The sequence below is a fragment of the Talpa europaea genome (assembly GCF_964194135.1).
Source record: "Talpa europaea genome assembly, chromosome: 4".
NCBI classification, from domain to species: Eukaryota; Metazoa; Chordata; class Mammalia; order Eulipotyphla; family Talpidae; genus Talpa; species Talpa europaea.
Genome location: NC_140070.1, coordinates 33,387,835 through 33,406,580, shown reverse-complemented (window position 1 = coordinate 33,406,580; position 18,746 = coordinate 33,387,835). Strand labels below are relative to the sequence as shown.

Below are 18,746 nucleotides of genomic sequence, written 5' to 3'. Positions count from 1 at the left end.
TAGTGGCTACACTAATTTACATTCCCACCATGAAGGGGTCTCTTTCCCCCCTATTCTTGCCAACACTTATTCTCTTTTTTGATAATAACCATTCTATAGGTGTGAGGTGATATCTCATTGAAGTTTTTATTTGCATTTCCCTGATGATTGGTGACATTAGTACCTTTTCATGTGCCTTGTTGAAATGTCTATTTTTTAAAAAAAATACATATATTCGAATTACTTCCATTTTTAAATCAGATTATTATTATTATTATTTTGCTGAGTACTTTATATATTTTGGTTATTAACCCTTTGTCAGATATATGATTTGCAAACACTTTTTTCCTACTTGGTAGGTTGTCTTTTCCTTTTGTTGACAGTTTCTTTGCTGTGCAAAAGCTTTCTAGCTTGATATAGTCTTACGTATTTATGTTTGCTTTTGTGTCAAACCCCAAAATTCATTACCAAGACCAATGTCAAGAAGCTTACTATGTTTCCTTCTAGGACTTTTATGGTTCAGGTCTTACTTTCAAGTCTTTAATCTATTTTGAGCTAATTTTTATATATGGTAGAAGATAGTGGTTTAAGTTCACTCTTTCATATGTGGCTATCCAGTTTACCCAACCCTATTTATTGAAGAGATTGTCCTTTCCCCATTGTGTAGTCTTGGCTCCTTTTCCCTAAATTAATTGAGTGGGTTTATTTCTGGGCTCTTTAGTCAGTTTTCTTCATCTATGTGTCTTTTAAAACAGACACTACTATACTATGAAAGAGGTAAATTATCTCATGAGAAATAGGTATTTAAATTTTTCTTTTTTTTCTAAAGACAAGGATATTATTTTCAGCAGTGATTGTTTCAGTGAATAACTTGAATTGTTGAGTAGTCCAACACTATTCATATGGAATGCCTGTTCACTGGACATTATCCTACTAAAATTATAGTATCTTTTTTTTAAAGACAAAATAGTTGATTTGAAATATAGCAGAGTGAATAGTTAGTTGAATAGAACTCTTTGCCAGGGAAAAGATGAAAGAATCTTCATAAAGATTTCTAATTCTTAACTGACCAGTAATGTTTATAGTTTTAATGAGAAATATAATAAGAATTAATCTCTTAATTTGTGATACGTGGAATACTTTATACTGTATCTTCAGTGACACTGGAGAATAATGGTGTGCTATATGCATATATATATCATGTCTGGGGTTATTTACAAAAAAAAAGTGAGTTTTATCTTCATATCAGAAGAAATATACCATGTTGTTAATGGAATACAAAGTACACAAAAACTATCTTTTATACTATTTTCTCTTACTGTAAAGTTGAAAGCTAATCTGTTTGGACTTCAACTGATTTTATAAACTCCCCAGCGTTATAGAAGTAGGAAAAATAGGGAACATTTTGATGATAATATTTGTTGCGTCCTCTCTTTTTTTAATGAAATAAAGAGTTATGGTAAAGTTGAACTTCCTGGTTCTAAAGGTCATGTTAAACATTTCTGGCTAATGAAATAGTGAGGTGCTGGGGAAGTTGTGTCAGTGTGTTTGCAGTAGAGAAGAGGATCCCATGAACTTAAGGATGTGTAAGTTACCTTATTTCAGTTCATTGACTCTGAGATATCATCAGTTGTAAGCCACACTATGAATTAATGTACCACTGATGAAGAGAGAAATGGAGTGCTACCCGTTACACTGCTGTTCCTTTATAAATGCACCCTGATTTCAGAGATGATCATATGAGGGGAAAATGTGTGTTTTAGAATTGATGAAATGTGATAAATTGTGTGAAGAGTCAAAATCTTAAAGGAATATGAATTTTCTTCATCTTTTGGATAACTAGAACTAGGGATAATCTCTTGAAGCTAGGAGGTTCATTTCACTTAAACTTTACTTCTTTATACTGTAGATAATACATGGATGGGCTGAATAAAAATAATTCCTGAAATTCTGGGTAAATTGTAAATGAATTTCAATAGCATTTGGATAAATATGTGATGATTTTTAATAGTAGCTTATTAAAAGATGGCAGGAGTGATCAGAGTATATTTTTATTGTTGGAGCAGACATAAAGTTCCCCTGTAAAACACTTTGAATCAGCACCAAATTATCTTAATTGAAGATGAAATTTCCAGTGTCCTACAAATACCTGTTGTTGAAAAGTATATTGGTCTATTACTGTTCTTTTCTCCCTTTATGCATTTAGGTATCTTATGTCATTCAAGCTGAAGGAAAAGAGCATATTATTCACTTGAAAAAGAACAAGTAAGACATTTATTTTACTTTGACCTTTTAGTGGTTATTTTTCCTTTGGTGGTATAATATTTCTTTTGTAGTTAAATGTTGTTTAGCAGATTGATTAAAAAGTGAGAATGATAAGAGTAGAAACATGGAAAAGTTCATACAATTTTGTATTTGTGTTGAAATAGAGCAAGGGAGAATAAGTTTAAGAGAAGGTTGTATTTAAGAAGAAAACTTTATAGTTGAATGACAGTGAAAAAAAGACTTTATAATTGTCAATCTAGCCGCCATAACAAAATATAATACCAGACATTTAGCTAAATGACTTAGCAGAAATTTTTTTCTTGTAGTTTTGGAGGCTGGAAATCTAGGATGAAGGTACTAGTGGGGTTGGTGTTTTGTGAGGGCTCCTCCCTTGCATTTCAGGTGGCCACCTTCTCCCTGTGAGCTCAAGTGGCCTCTCCTGAGGCTGCGTGCTCGGAGTGGGCAGAGGGAGGAGGAGCAGGTTCTCTTAGGTCTTTTTAAGGACATTAGTCTTGTTGGCACAGAGCCTCACCATATGACCTCCTATAACCATAATCACATCTGTAGTGACACCGTCTCCAAATACAGCCCCACTGAGGTTAGGGCTTCAACATATGAATTTGGGGGAAGAGGAGACATTCATTTCATAAGAATAGTCTCTCATCTCCCCCCCCCTTTATTTTTTATTAATTATTATCATTAATTTAGTGAGATATTCTTACTTTACATCCTTGTAAGTTTTTTACACTATAGGATTTCTTCCCATAAGGTGTGGTAACCTTAGCTCTCCCACCACCAAAGCACCCATAATCCTCCACCATAGTCCATGGTACTCTCCCTCTCACTCCCCCTTTTATTTTATTTTTTAAAAAATATTTATTTATGGGTAGAACTGGGGTGTAGGCCAGAGGTGCAGGTGGTGAGAGGATTTATCAGAGACAAAGTAGGGGACAGAACAGGCAGACTGACTGAAATACACCGCTGAGGGGAGCAGTGGGTGAGATAGGAGAGGTCTGCTGCGCAATGTGGGTTGCTCCCTGGCAGGGCATCAACTCAGGCTGTGGATGTGATAGCGCTGAGCCTAACCCCTATTCTACCAGGGAGGCCTTTCCCCCTCCCTTTTTTTTAAAGATTTTTTTTTTCAAAGACTTACTTATTTATACAAGAACAGGGTATAGGCCAGATGCGCGGGAGGGTGAGAGGATTTACCAGAGACAGAGTGGGGAACTGAACAGGCAGACTGACGAAATTCACTGCTGAGGGGAGCAGCAGGTGAGACAGGAGAGAGAGGTCTGCTTCACCCTGTGAGATTTTCCTAGGCTGGCTGGGATCGAACTCGTCCTACAGAGGCTGTGGACAGCTTCACAGTGCGGCATTCAACTGCTGCACCACCAGGGAGGCCCTCTCCCCCGCTTTTAATCCTTTCTCATTTGGGCATGTTTTCACCCGGTTCCACTTTGGTAATCAGTGTTCTTCGACTGCCTTTTTAAAATGCCAAGTTACTGACTGTGTTGAGTCACTCACTTTCCTGTGGCCTGTCCTGTTCCCTTCTTTTTTCTTATGTAACAAAACTCCCAATATTGTGAGTGAACCACCCCAGGAAAAAAAAAAGCTAACTAATAAACACATTTACTCTGTAGTGTGAATGATGGGCTATGGAATTTTTGTTGTCAGGGAAGTGCTATTCAGAGTGTCCTGGAACCACCACCACCAGCAGCACCTGGGAGTTTGTCAGAAATGCACATTCTTTCCAACCCTGGAATGAATCACAATTTTGGGAGGGGTAACAATAATTTGTGTTTTACTTATTTTTGAAAATGCCTGTTATGATCTCCCAAACCATAAACTTAGATATGCACAGTAGTTTTCCATATAGTGAAGTGGGATGTGTGAAACCAGGCGTAAGCATGCCAGGACAAAACTGCACAAGCAGGTGGCCAGACTCCTGCAGTTACCTTTTTTTGTAGTACCTTTTTTTTGGTCCTGTCCCTTTTTATTGCTTGAGTGTATTTATTCTTATTCCTTGCCAAATTTTGAATGAGAATCTAAAAAAAAAAAAAAAAAAAAAAAAGAGGTCACCAAAGGACTCTGCTCCCATGTGAAAGGGAGTAGTGAGCCCTAGGAGTCTGTTGCAAAGAGTGGTATTTAAGGAATTCTTGTTGGTATTGTATTGCGAGGGTCATTTTTCTTCTGTTCAATTCTTATACATTTTTCAGTCAAAAATTTTAAGAAGTCAGTGTTTTAACAAGCTTTCTGAGATTTTTATGCCTCCTCAAGTTTGAATAGTACTTTTTATTTAGTCCTGATGTTGACCCCAAGGGTTTGAACTTCCCTGGCAGAATTGCAGGCAGTGTGACATATTTTCAGACAGAGAGGCTTTCGTAGCCTGCTACTGTATTTGATGGACTTATTGAACATTTTCTGTGTTCTGTACCAGGTACTTAGAAATGTATCATTCAATGCTTAGAAAACTCCTGAAAGATCCCTCTTGATGTAAATATGTACGGACACCTAATAGATCTAAATATTTTCTCCTGCTCTGCTTTTCCACAAGGAGATGTAAATTAATTAAAATTATTTCAATAAAATATAAGTTCCTTATGTTTGCATAGTTTTCAGCTTATAGAGCATTTTCTTAACTTTATCTCATTTATCATATTGTCATAACAATTTTGTAATAGATCAGTTTTTATTGCTGCCATCTTGTGTCCCTGTATGTGTGTTGGCCAGTCTGTATGTGTGTCCCAGCTAATCTGCCCGAGATCCCTGAGCCAACTCTTTTCCCCCTCGTGCCCCTCTTTCGCTCCAACAAGTTGAAAGAAACTATCATGAACTAGGAGAAACTTGACAAATAGCAGGTATAAATGTGCATTGGTGGAAAGGAATTGCTCAGAGAGAAGGAGGTGGTTCATAGAACAGCAAGTGATATGAAAACTTGTAAACAGAATAGAAGTATTCATCTTTTCTCCTTACCTAATCCCTTCAGAATTAGGAAATTCTTAGAGAGTGTCTTATTTTCATGGCAATTTAGTTATTGGCATAAGTTCAGCAATATTCTAGTCACCTGTAATAGGACACAACGGAAACTTTGGTTATAGTCTTTATACTTTGATTAGCATGTCACATTTGAGAGTGATGAGCATTGAGTCAGCTATGACCATCATAAAGCTTTCAGAGACTCAGGCAGACTTTAAGGAACCAGTGTTTGTAAAGTCCCTCTTGGAAAAATGAGACCATCCTGGGTTTATAGGTTTCCTGACTTATAAGTGAGTAAAAGAGGTCAATTTATGGCAGGTCCAGAATTACCTCAGGGTACTTTGGGGACCTGGAGCAGAGAGAAATTCATCCAAATTTATAGGTATTACAGGCAAAATCTTGTGGTGAGTGCTTGACTTGGCTATCTGTCTTGAGAGGCTGTTAAAAAATGCAATCTGAGATTCCATATGAACATTCCAGCAAAGCAAACTCACATAAGGGCAAAATTGTCAGTTACTATATTTTTCTGCACTTATATAAATAACCAGGCCAAGTTTAATGAGACCAGACTTTGCAAACAGTTAAGTTTTACTTTGAGTATTTTGGGCAGAAATGGGGATGTTCGTAGAGAAAATTTTTTTGTCTCGATAGAATATTATGATGCACCCTTGCCAATTCCATCTTGTACATTTAGATCAGTACTTGCTAAATCCTGAATTCTTTTAGTTTTCTTCAGTACCTGCTTACTGCCATCCAAATTGCCACTTGTGTTTTTCCTTCCTTTGGTCTTGAAATCACTGAGAACTACCAATGCCCTTTTCCTGAAGTTCTACAAACTGCAGCTGCACAACTTGATATAGACTTAGGTAAAAAATGACCACAACATGTCACGGATGGGCAACTGTGCCTCCTACTGTATGGACTACTCAGAATGTTCATAAGACGACCTAGTGCCATCACCAGAGACTTTCAGATTGTGCACCAGGGATGTTTGGGATGTTTGTCAGGTGGCTGATGCTGTCCTTGTATCATCTGAAGATGTTTTAAGCTCCAGTCTAAAAATCTTGATTTTTGCCCTCTGAACTCAGAAACTGAGCTTCTAACCATTTATCTTTGTTTTTCTTTTATTTTCTTAGCAACTTTCCTCATTAAATGCCTGACAGCTATCACCATTCAGCAAATATTCTTTACTAGCAAGTCCCAGTAGGAGATTTGGCTGGTTATTAATGGGTGTTTGAGAAATTCGATTTTTATTGCTCACAGAAAAGAATGTCTCTTTTTCTGTGAACAGGAGGGGAAACTGACCAAGGCTCTTTGTTTGACTAACTTTAGTCAGCTTCCTGAACCTGGACCCATCTGTGCACCTCCTTGTAAAGTCCAGTTTTAGCAAGAACCCTCCATCCACCCTCCATATTTGATCGTGTCTGTTCAGATTCCTCTCCCTCCACCACCTTCCTGGTGATTTCTGTCACCCTGACCTGTCTAGAGCAAGAATTCTGCTAGATCAGTTTAGCTATAACCTCTCTCAACCCTCACATTTCCTCTTAAGTTTCATACTTCATAACCCACATCCTGTAATGTCTACTTGCTTCTGTTGTATCTGAAGTTGAGGCTGATCTCTTTCCCCTAGGGTAATAGTGTACTGGTCTGCATAACTTTTGTGATGACCTTGAATAAAGGTGGTCTCACCATCTTTTTTTTTTTTTTTAAGATTTATTTATTTATTTATTTATTTATTTATTTATTTATTTATTTATTTATTTATTTATACAAGAACTGGGGTACAGGCCAGATGCGTGGGAGGGTGAGAGAATTCACCAGAAACAGAGTGGGGAACAGAACAGGCAGATGGATGAAATGCACTACTGAGGGGAGCAGCGGGTGAGACAGGAGAGGTCTGCCGTGCCATGTGGGACCCTCGCTGGCCGGCCGGGATTGAACCAGCACTGCAGAGGCTGTAGACAGCTTCACAGCGCGGCGCTCAACCGCCTGTGCCACCAGGGGAGGCCCGGTCTCACCATCTTTAACAAGTGTCATTGAATAATTTTTTTCTTTAACAGAGATAACCCTATCTTTATATATATGGCTTAACTGCTGAGCTCTCTTGACATAGAAGGAAGGTGTAGGAGTCTGTAGTAAATGTTTCCTTCAATAACTCTTTTACCTCTGTACTTAGTTTAAGGCAATGAGTGCTACCTGTTTACATATAACTTCTAGAAAAGAGTAAAGCCATGTTTTTTTCTAGAGACATAATGTACTAGAGATGTATTGGAAATTTGAGGTATTACTTATGTGTGTTAAGTTTTTGGCAACCAGCATTCACGGTCTTTCGAACAAATGTGTAGCTTCCCCCTTCTCATGAGGAAGTAATGCACATGATTTCAGGTTCAAGGCCATTCATGAACTTTTAGTTTTATGTTAGCTCCTTATTTAAATAATTTATCAAGTGAAAGTTTTTATTCCTGCCTATTTCTTGTAGGAATAATGCCTTATGAGTTGTATCCTTAGCTGTAAATAGATAAAATAATTTTAAGTGGTATGTTTTGTTCTTTCAGTGACCTTTTGCCCAAAGATTTTGTAGTTTATACCTACAACAAAGACGGGGCTCTGATCTCTGACTATCCTGATATACAGGTAATGTATTTTCCTCTTGATTCTGTAGCAGAATTTTTAAAAATTATAATTTTAAAATGAGTTCTGTTCACATACCCAGGACTGTTATATCACACAACCTCAAGGCCTACTTTTGATGGTATAATAAATGAAGTGTTCCTGGCAGGGGTGAAGGGTGAGGTGGCAGCTACCTTTACATAGACTAAATTGTGTCTTATAGGTCTCTGGGTACTTGGTAGGTTTTTTTTTTTTTTGTTTAAAGACATAAAATACTGTTGTATATAATGATAATCTTTACTAATTATGAAGAGGGCAAGTTAAATACATTTTGAAAATAGTTGTTTTTTGTTTTGGTGAAAGTTGATATCACCAAAAGGGCATCGTACTTCCTATTAAACCATTTGATTTTCCATTAGTATTTAGTACAGAAAAAACACTTGTTTGCTGTTATATGTTCTAATTTTTGCTGAAAGCACTTTCTAAAGAGGTATAGTCCATTTTGCATCAGAGAACAGATTGCTCCTGAGAAAGGAACAGGCTGGGAACACTTAAAATAATCATTATATGTCAAACTTGGCTTTGTGTATTTTTAATTAGAGTATAAGCATTTCTAGTTTTACTTAGGAGGAGTATTTTGCACTTTCTTTTGGCAATTTGGTATTATGTGTATTTTTTCCTTTTGTGATAGTTTTATGAAAAGTCTTTACTCCCATTAAGTATGTATTATATCCCCCCTGAACTTTGTAGTGTTTTGCTGGGTTGAATTGTGTGTATGAATAGTGTACTTTTGCTGTACTCTTCAAATAAAGAGGAGGCAAATATTTAATTTAGATTAATTATAAGTAAATTAAAAAATAAGAAAATGCTGACTGAGCCTTACCCTTTTCCAGTCCACTTTCTATTCCTTTATTTTAGTGTTCTGCTTATCCATTAGCAAATTAATAAAGGAACTTAAATTTACATGGTAGCATAAACTAGATTACAAATAAGCCGTCTTTCCACTCATTTATAGATCCAATCCTCCATCTAAAGAAAACCATGGCACAAGGCCAAAGATAACATAATTTATACCATTCAACAAAACAGTCATCATTTCCTTCTTGGAGATGTTTCTTGTCATGGGATTTGGAGACCTGAATCTTGGCTCTGTCGTTTATTTTTTGGTTAAGTTACTTTAACCGGTTTGTGTCTTAGTATTCCTACCTTTAAATGGGAATAATAACTAGAACTTTGTGAAATTATTGGGAGGTTTAAATTAGTAGTACTTGTAAGCTACTTAGTCTATTTTTAATTCAATAAATATTATCATATAAAGTATATTACTTTAAATTGCTAAAAATAGTAGAAATTTATATAACTGTTATCTTAAAGTATTATGGAATAATGCTTTCCCGGGTTTTTCAGAAATATAAATTAAGATCAGTGGAGTTGTTTGTTCACTAAAGTTATTGAATATTGTTTAGGTAGATTAAAGTGTGATTGTAGATTTGAGATACAAATTTAAATGCTGGTACCAGATTTTTTCTTTTTGCATAAGGCTAAATTGTCAAATATCTTTGATATATAACATTGATTATAAAATCCAATTATATTACATTGATAAAATTTAAATGTTTTTCCTCACAATTCTATTATTTAAGATAAAAGTAATTTGTAAAGCTATTATTTGGCTTTTTGTTATCTGTGTCTTTCACAAAGACTATTGTTTTTTTTTTTTACAAAGAAACAAAGTTTAAATAACCACTTTATGTGAGTTGCTCTGTGAAATAAAATTCCAAATGACTATATCTTAGAACTTTGGGGTACATTGCAACTGCCTCAGAAAATCTCTTAACTAACTCCCCTAATGAACTGATTTTCTTTGTTTCCTCTGAAAAATTCTGGCCTCTTGAGGCCAGAATCTGTTATAATTTCAAGTTTATTCTGTACTCTTCTGCTCCCACTAGTTCATATCGTGCTTACAGTTTTTTTTGTTTCTGAAACCGGCCATTTGTACCTTTACTGTAATCATGCAGTGTGCTTATTTATTTATTAATTAATTAACCATTATGGATTTATTAAGGAACATACCAGGCATGAATATTTAGTAATGATAGCACTAGCTTTCTGAAAATATTGTAATACATAGGAGAGCAACCAACATTTGTTTATATTGCCCATTTTAACACTTAGCATATTTAGTCTCAAAACATTAAAAAAGAAAGAAAGCACTGATCTCTCTAAATAAAAAGGCACGGGCCTCCCAGGTGGCACAGCGGGTTGAACGCAGCCTGTTGAGCTGTCCGTAGCCTGTGCAGCACGGGTTTGATTCCCGGCCGGCCAGGGAGATTCCGACATGGCGCAGCAGACCTCTCCTGCCTTGCTCGCTGACCCCTCAGCATTGTGTTTTCGGTAGATCCGCCTGTTCTGCTTCCCGCTCTGCCTCTGCTCTCTACCCCAGTTTTTGTATAAATAAATAAATCTTTAAAAAAAATAAATAAAATGGCACTTAAAATCTTATTTTGCCACTTCTTAAATATAGTTTAAATTTGTCCTTTTTGATGCACTATTTTGTAAAGGGTGACATGTATTTTCCTTTTAGTATGCCAATTGCCTTCTATTTTATTTTTTTTTTCACAAAGGTAGATGAGTGGAGTTTTTCTTAAGACAACATGTTTGAACATATTCTTTGTGGACAGACTATTGAATAACAATAATGATTTTTTAAAATATTTATTACATCATTCTTCATATTTGTACAATGTATGATTTCCCCGTGAAATTCCCACCACCATTTCAACCGTGCACCATCACCATAGTCCCTTGTGCTCTTTCCACCCCATCCCGACCCTTCTCCATCCCCCTCCCCTACAGAATGTCTCTGATCTATAATTGCCTGTTTAATCATGCAGTGTAATTAGATGTTTTGTAAACTTACAAAATAGGATTAAAAAAAAGAAATGGGATGTTTTGAAAGATTTAATAAAAACAAGTTTTTTTAAACAATACCATCAAGTTGGTAAACTAAATGTCTAAGGCTGAATTTCAGTCATGTCTAATAAGAGAACTTGAACTGTAGTTGAAAGTAGAAACCTTTGAGTGCTGTGAGTCACTGTATTGCCGACTCATAAGTGCTACCTCATCTGTAATAATGGAAGGTATTCATTTTCCTCTAGTTAGTTGACAATATCAAAACACCAGCAAGAAAAACATCAGTGGTTTTCAATTGCCCCACCCTAGAAAAAGTTGTAAAATCTTGAAATTTACAGTCCTTACTAATATTGTTTGTTTCATTATCCCCATAGTGCACTTTATAGCATAAGAAGATCCATGTTTAAGTGTTGTAGTCATTTAGGAGTCCATTTAATTTCCTTGAATTTAGAAATCTTTAGTTTTTGCATTTCAGGACAATGGTATTTTTGAAGAGTAAAGGCCAATTTTTGTAGATGTCCTACATTGAGTATTTTTAATGTTTACTCATGATCACATTTAGGTGTGCACTTTTAGCAGGATTACTACTGAAGTGATAGCAACTGGTTCTCAGTTTATCATATCAGCATTTGCTGCAATTAGTCCAATTGCTGGTGGTGTTCATTTGGTGAGGGGGTTGTCTGCTAATTTCTCTTCTGTAAATTTACTGTTTTCACCTTTGTAATTAGCTTTATGGTTATATGGCTTGGGACTATGTAAATACTTGCTACTTCTTAAATTTTTACCCAGTAATTTTAGTATTTAGTATTTGCCAGAATCAGTTGTTATGTTAAAAGGGTGATCTCCTAATTTTATCAGTGATTCCATATCATCAGTGCTTTCTATAATACAATCAGGAAGAGTTTTCCCTCACTTACTGATATTAGTGCAGACTCATGGGTTCTTATCATGTGAAATTGAAAATATTTTCATTTATGTAAGGGCATTTTTATCTTTTGTGAATTGTCCATGTCTTCTGCCCAGTTTTCTCATCTTTCCCCCTCAATGTTTAAGAATATTTTAAAAGTTAAAGTTAAGGACAGTAATCCTTTATTTAAGATATAAGTCACAAATATTTTGTCCCAGTTGGAATGTATTTTTTTTGGTTTTTGGGTTTATTTCCCTATAGAAATTAAAAAAATTTTTAATGTAGTTAAAATCATCAGTTTTTTACTGCATTGAGTTTTTGAATGATAGTTAGAAATCTTTTTCCATACCCAGCTTAAAGAGGAGTTCACCCATGATTTTTTCAGTTCTTAAATTGTTTCATTTCTTATGTTTAGATTCTTGGAATTTATTTTTTCTTAGGTATAGTGTGGTATGAATCTAATTTTTTTCTTATTCAAATTTCAAACCAGTGGATTGAGTACTATTTATTAAAAACTGCAACTTTGCCCCAGTGATTTGAGATGCCACATGTATAAAATTCCATATGTACTTTTGGTTTATCTTGAGACTTTGCATACTGTTCCACTGGTTGGTCTCAATGACCAGTTCTCTATTATTTAATTAGTAAGGCTTTAATTATATATTTTAATGCCTGGTAGAGCTGATGTGCCTCACCCCTCTTAGCTTTTTTTAAAAGTGTTTTGCAATTGTGTGAAGATGAGAAAATGTTGTATTATACTAAAAAATCTGATAGTATTAGTAATATAAAAAATTCAAAGTGATATTATGCTGTATTTCTACTAGCTAGTGTCTTATTCAACATTAAGAATAATGGTTCTTTAGTTTTTTCTTTTGTACAGAAGTGCTTTGTTATACTGCAAATTACATTTTTCATTCTACATTTTTTTTAAGATTTATTTTTATTTATTTATGCATACAAGAACTAGGATGGAGGCCAGAGGTGGCGTGGGGGTGGTGAGAAGATTCACCAGAGACAGAGTGGGGAGCAGAACAGGCGGCTCTACTGAAATACACTGCTAAGACGAGCAGCTGGAAAGACAGGAGAGTTCTGTTGCACCATGTGGGTTATCTCCCTGCCTAGGAATCAAACTCATGCCACAGTGGCTGGCGATAGCTTGATAGTGCTGAGACTTTAACCCCTGTACCACCAGGGAGGGCCTTATTCTACATTTTTCATTTGGGATCTGTCCATGTTGCTATATATAAAAGTGATTTATTTTAATTTCATATATACTACATATAATTACGTAAAATGATTTAGATGGCTAAATGTATTAACAATTATAATAATAATGATAATAAGTGTACATATAGGAAGAGAGGAAATCATCTATTCAAAATAATTTTTTTTTTGCCAATTTTCATGCTGAATTTTCTTACCTTGACATCAATAGCCTGTCACAAGGTTCTTTTGTGTTAGATGTTAATTGGCCACTGTTGTTTCTTGGATTTACTGTGATATAAAATGTTAACATGACATAATGCTATCTTGTTCTACTTCTAGGCTTAAATATCATTGGGGTAGGGCTGTTTGTGCTTAGCATCCTCTGGAATTTTGTCCTAACATGTGTATTTTAGGGTGATAGTAGGTGGTCTGAAGATTGTCCAAATAATGCCATATAATATGAGATGCCAATGTATAAATAAGATTTTTAGTTTACTGACCTTAAGTAACTTTGCTAGTTCTACCATTTCTTCGATGATTTTTAGCATTGTAACAGTATTTGAAGATAATACAGTTTTTGTCATTTAGAATCATTGTCATTATCGGGGCTACGTGGAGGGAGTTTATAATTCATCCATTGCTCTTAGTGACTGTTTTGGACTTAGGTAAGAAATTTTCTTCATCAGCTTTTTTCTTTCCCTCGTTCCTTATCTCCTTACTTATCTGTTTCCAAATGAAGTAATTTTGGGGGACTTAGAATTAGATTTTACTTTGGTGTTGCTGAAGGTCATACAGCTGTGTTTCTGTTATCATTCTTGGCATGTTTATTTAGGAAAATATTACAGTTTATGAAATAAGATGTTAATATCTAAGTAGAAAATGTCACTTTCCTGAGACTACTAAATAGGTTTTGCTATTTAAAATAAATTATACTTTAAATTTCTCTAGTGCTTTATGTTAAAAAAAATTCAGCTATATTCTTTCATTTGTCATAATGACTGTGAAAAGGGACTCATCTCAATGTATAGGTAAGCAAACTGTATAGGTGAGCAAATGTATAGGTGAGCAAACTGAGATTTAGAGAAATTGTATCACTTATCAAGTGAAGTGCTAACAGTATTAAAATAACATTTCTTGAAGACCTGGCAGAATGATACTGCTGGTTAGTTTGTTGCATGAATGATTAAAGTAATATATTTCAATTTTACTTCTCAAACCAGGTGGCTATTATCTTCCTTTAAGTAATAACTCTGCTAGAACAGTTACTGTGTTTTGCACTTATTAAATAAGTTAGGTTTTCAGGGGTTAAGTAACTGAGTCCCATGGGGAGTAGAGAATATTTGGGATTCAAACTCTGGTCCTCTGGCTCTAGATTCTAGTATTTTAGCAACTCTTTAGTATTGGTTCCCATTATAAGGTAAGCACTCAGAGGTTAAGTAATTTTCAGGGAGTGATGCTTGTTAAGCAGAAGTCTTGAACTTTAAATTTGATCTGCCTCATTCTAGAGCCTCTATATTTTTCTCTACCTTGCTACCCTTTTTTATACATGTTAAGAACTAGGACTTGAATTCAGGTTTTCTGATTTCTTCTGTGTGTTTTTCTTCATCCTTACATATATGTGTGTTGCAACTTTAAGAGGATTGCTGCATATAGAAAATGTGAGTTATGGGATTGAACCTCTGCAAAACAGCTCCAATTTTGAGCACATCTTTTATCGAATGGATGATGCCCACAAAGAGCCTCTGAAATGTGGAGTTTCCAATAAAGATATTAAGGAGGAAACCAAAAAGAATGAAGAGGAAGAGCCTCCTAGCATCACTCAGCTACTCCGAGTAAGGAAATTATTTCTTCATGACTCAGACTAAAGTTTTAAAACAATCATAATTATATATTTATGCATTCAACCAATACTTTTAATTGTGGTTGTGCCAACTATGTGCCAGACATTGTGCCAGACATTCTAGGGGATAAAGAGCAACATAAAGTTTCTGAGCAACATAAAGTTTCTGCTACCAATTTGAATCTATAGCCAAGCTTCTATGTGTTTTGGAAACTAGGGCTTAAATCTTTAACAGTAATTGTGCTTTTTTTTTTAAAATCATTGATTTAAAGAGCCCCATTGCATCTTTTTAGAGAGCAGTAGAATTTTTTATTTGGATAGCTTTTGCACAAACTGAATTGGTGATTCTTGAGTTCTGTGTTGGGGACAGAGGTGGAGATTTAGCCTTAGGATGTTAATTTTTTAGATGTCTTCCAGGGACACTTGTATACCTGTTTTGAGTCTTCATTAGAATTCCTGGACTTAATTTTGACATGAATCTCTTATACTGGAAGGTTTCTAGGACTTGGCCAGTGTATCTGTAGGCAATGCACTTTTCTACATATGAGGTGATACTGCTACTTTGGAAGAGGCCTGTGCCTCTCCTTGTGTATTTTAATTAACTTATACTAGTTTATGACATTATTTTCATTGCCTTTCTACCATTCATTCTTTTGCCTGTTGAACTGTTTTTTTAAACTTTAATCATTGAAAGCCATTAAATTTTAGCTAATCCTATATGTAATAAGAATTTCAATGAAATCACAAAATTAGTCATTTAAAAATTTTTATCAAAGTGTCATTGGCTCATAACATATATGTTTCAGGTTTACAGCATTATATTTTGATATCTATATATACTTCATTATGATCATCACCAAAAGTCTAGTTTCCATCCACTACCATAGAATTGACTCCCTTTACCTAATTCACCCCCCCCAACCCTCTTCTCCTCTGTTGTCACCAGTCTATTTTCTTCAATAGTTTAAAGCTATAGCTAGTCACTTTTTAAAGTTGTAACCTTGTCTCTTCTGCTCTGACTTGTTAATGAATAGTTATTAGTAAATAGTCTTTCTTCCCCACTTACATGTATACTTCATCATGATTGCATAGTATTGGGGTTTTCCACTAAAGTGTGAGTGTGTATAGTATGATATTACAAAATTAGTAAGTCTGCTTTGGAAACTTGGTAAGCCAAATTATATTTCACTAGAATTTTTCTTAGATCAGTACAGATAGCAGATACTACTTTATAGAAAAACATGTTTTGACCCAAAATTATAAAGCTATACACCTGAAACTTAAAGTTAAAAAAAAAGTCACCTCAACATTTATTAGGAAAACAAACAATAAATAAGTCCTAAAACCATGTTTTTGACTTAATTGATACAGGATGCTGTAAGTAAAATAATTTTATGTTGCTAGTAGACATGAAATAAATTACCAGAGATTAGGGTAAGATCATTATATATGAACAACATGACCATATGACTTTTTGTTTGTGTTTATGATGTTTATGTTTTGACAGAGAAGAAGAGCTGTCCTGCCACAGACCCGATATGTGGAGCTGTTCATTGTTGTAGACAAGGAAAGGGTAGGATTGGTGACAGTTTTTCTTCTTTTTCATGAAAAGCAAAGGAGAAGTGAGCATCTCTTGTAGGAAATATAAAAAAAAAATATTCGTGTTGACTTTTCTTAATCTAAAATAACTTATTTCCTTTAAACATACTTAATACTCACAATACCACCAGAAGCTGAATATAGAGATTATCTCTAGCTTTATTTTTTTACTGGTGATATTTTTCTCTGTTTTTTTTTTGGGGGTGTGTGTGATTTATTTATGCTGAATTGCTTAAATGAAATAGTACTGCCTTTCGAGGTCTTGAGACCATTTCAGATGACTTTTTAAAGTACTGCAGTGATAAATCCTAATAATCAGGTGTTGCTTTGTTGCCTAATGAAACTAGATTTTAGGATTTTAGCTTAGAAACTGTTTTTTAAGATTTTAGCTAACCTTTACTTCACATTAAGAAACAGAAAACTTCTAGGTCCTGGCATTCTTTAAGAAGGGAATAGAGTTCATAGCAATTACAGTTAATTTCATTGCACAGAATAACTTCAGGGCATTTTCTTTATTCAAACTTCAGAATTGTGTCTCTCTTAACTAAGAAAATTAATGTGTGCATTTCAGCATTTACAAAATTAGGAGTTTTAGATGTTGTTCTTATGTATTTAATGTACAGATTCTTCCAAATGTTTTGTCTGATTTTTATTGCAAACTTTGTAGAAATTTAATGATTGGCAATTCTTTTCATGTGATCTACAGAAATCATTTTGAAGATTTTTATGGTTTAAAAAGATTATTTATGTAGATATGTAAGGAAAAAAAAGCCGTATTTAAAGAAACTCAAATGTAAGTTCACTATCCTCAAGTGTTAGAAGGAGAAAGCATAGGGAGAATACCAGTGAGCATGAGTTCTGCCCCAGATAGTGGATGAAAAGTTTCTGTAGAGTGTTTGGACAAGTGATAAAAATAGACATTTGAAATGTTTCCCTTTATTATATACCGGAGAAAAAGTTCAAAATAAAAACGGTTCCATTTTAATCAATTCTTGTCAAACTATTATATATATTTTCTTCCCTCAGAGAATCATGATTAAATTCTGTTTAAGATCTGAGATATTCTGACATTAATGTCCTCATCATAGAACAAAACCATACATTATTTTTTTAAAAAGATTTTTATTTATTTTATGCATACAAGAAATGGGGTGTAGGCCAGAGGGGCGTGGGGGTGGGGTGGTTGTGGTGAGGGAGGGTGAGAGGATTCACCAAAGAGAGGGGGAGCAGAATAGGCAGATGGCTGAAATGCACTGCTGAAGGGAGCAGCTGGTGAGACAGGAGAGGTCTGCTGCGCCGTGTAGGTTGCTCCCTGGCCGGTGGGGGATTGAACTGGTGCTGCAGAGGCTGCGGATAGCTTTATAGTGCTGTGCTTAACCCCTTGCACTAGCAGGGAGGCCCTAACCAAGATTTTAGAAATGGTTTATTGGTAATGTTTTTAGATTACAGGGTGAAAGGGTCAGGATATCCTTTAGATTGTCCTTTATTACTGTATCTATACAGAATATAAAGATTAAAGATATCCTGTAAAGATTACTTTGATTATTCTAAGTTCTACCTTTGAAAAATGAATGAAAATTTTTTTATATTAAAATGAATAAAAACACCTTAAGAATAAACATTTTAAAATTGCATTGAGGGCCTCCCCGGTGGCGCAGCGGTTGAGCGCCAGGTTGCGAAGCTGCCCACAGCCTCTGCTGTGCCGGTTCGATCCCCGGCTGCTCCCCGGCCACTGGAGGAGGGTCCCACATGGGGTGCAGACCTCTCCTGCCGCCCGCTGCTCCACTCAGCAGTGTACCTCAGTCCTTCTGCCTGCTCTGCTCCCCGCTCTGGCTCTGGTGAATTCTCTCACCCTCCCGCGCTTTTGACTGTACCCAGTGCTTGTATAAATAAATAAATAAAAATAAATCTTTAAAAAAAAAATAAAAAAAAATAAAATTGCATTGATTTGGAAAAACTATGCTTGTTCACTATTAACACCTGTAACTTATATTTCTTGTATTCCTATTTATTGCTAAAATGCATTGTTCAGGTTTATTTGAAATGCTGGTAATGTCTTAATGAACCAGTTCTTGGTTCAGAGGAAATATTTGGATTCTTATTTTCATAACGGTTGTAGAGTTTTCTTTCCTTAGATTTTTTGATGATTGATTTTTCCCTCTTTGCTTTTCAGTATGACATGATGGGACGAAATCAGACAGCAGTGAGAGAAGAAATGATTCGTTTAGCAAACTACTTGGATAGCGTAAGTTGTATTTTCGATCAGATGGAATTATTATATCTTATTCTATCAGAGTCTCAGAGCAAAATTTAAAAATTATCTTATTTTAACTCTGATTATTGTGGGGCTTAAATAATTCAATCTTTCAGCAATCTGTTTCCTAATTTGTTTTGTAATGTTATGTTTGAAAGAAAAGTAAAAAACTTTGAGACGAGCAAGAGATTTTATAA

General features: G+C 35.0%; 1 protein-coding gene across 1 annotated transcript in view; it reads left to right on the top strand.

Annotated features, from left to right (window-relative positions):
* ADAM9 (ADAM metallopeptidase domain 9) overlaps nucleotides 1–18,746 on the top strand; it is a gene marked incomplete at its 5' end in the record, with an annotated part of 83,744 nt that overhangs the window by 17,332 nt on the left and 47,666 nt on the right. Inside the window, 6 exons of the mRNA XM_084231616.1 lie at nucleotides 2,186–2,244; nucleotides 7,776–7,854; nucleotides 13,445–13,521; nucleotides 14,493–14,688; nucleotides 16,204–16,269; nucleotides 18,469–18,540. Coding sequence (XP_084087742.1) covers nucleotides 2,186–2,244; nucleotides 7,776–7,854; nucleotides 13,445–13,521; nucleotides 14,493–14,688; nucleotides 16,204–16,269; nucleotides 18,469–18,540 — 549 coding nt within the window. The remainder of the gene's footprint in view (nucleotides 1–2,185; nucleotides 2,245–7,775; nucleotides 7,855–13,444; nucleotides 13,522–14,492; nucleotides 14,689–16,203; nucleotides 16,270–18,468; nucleotides 18,541–18,746) is intronic.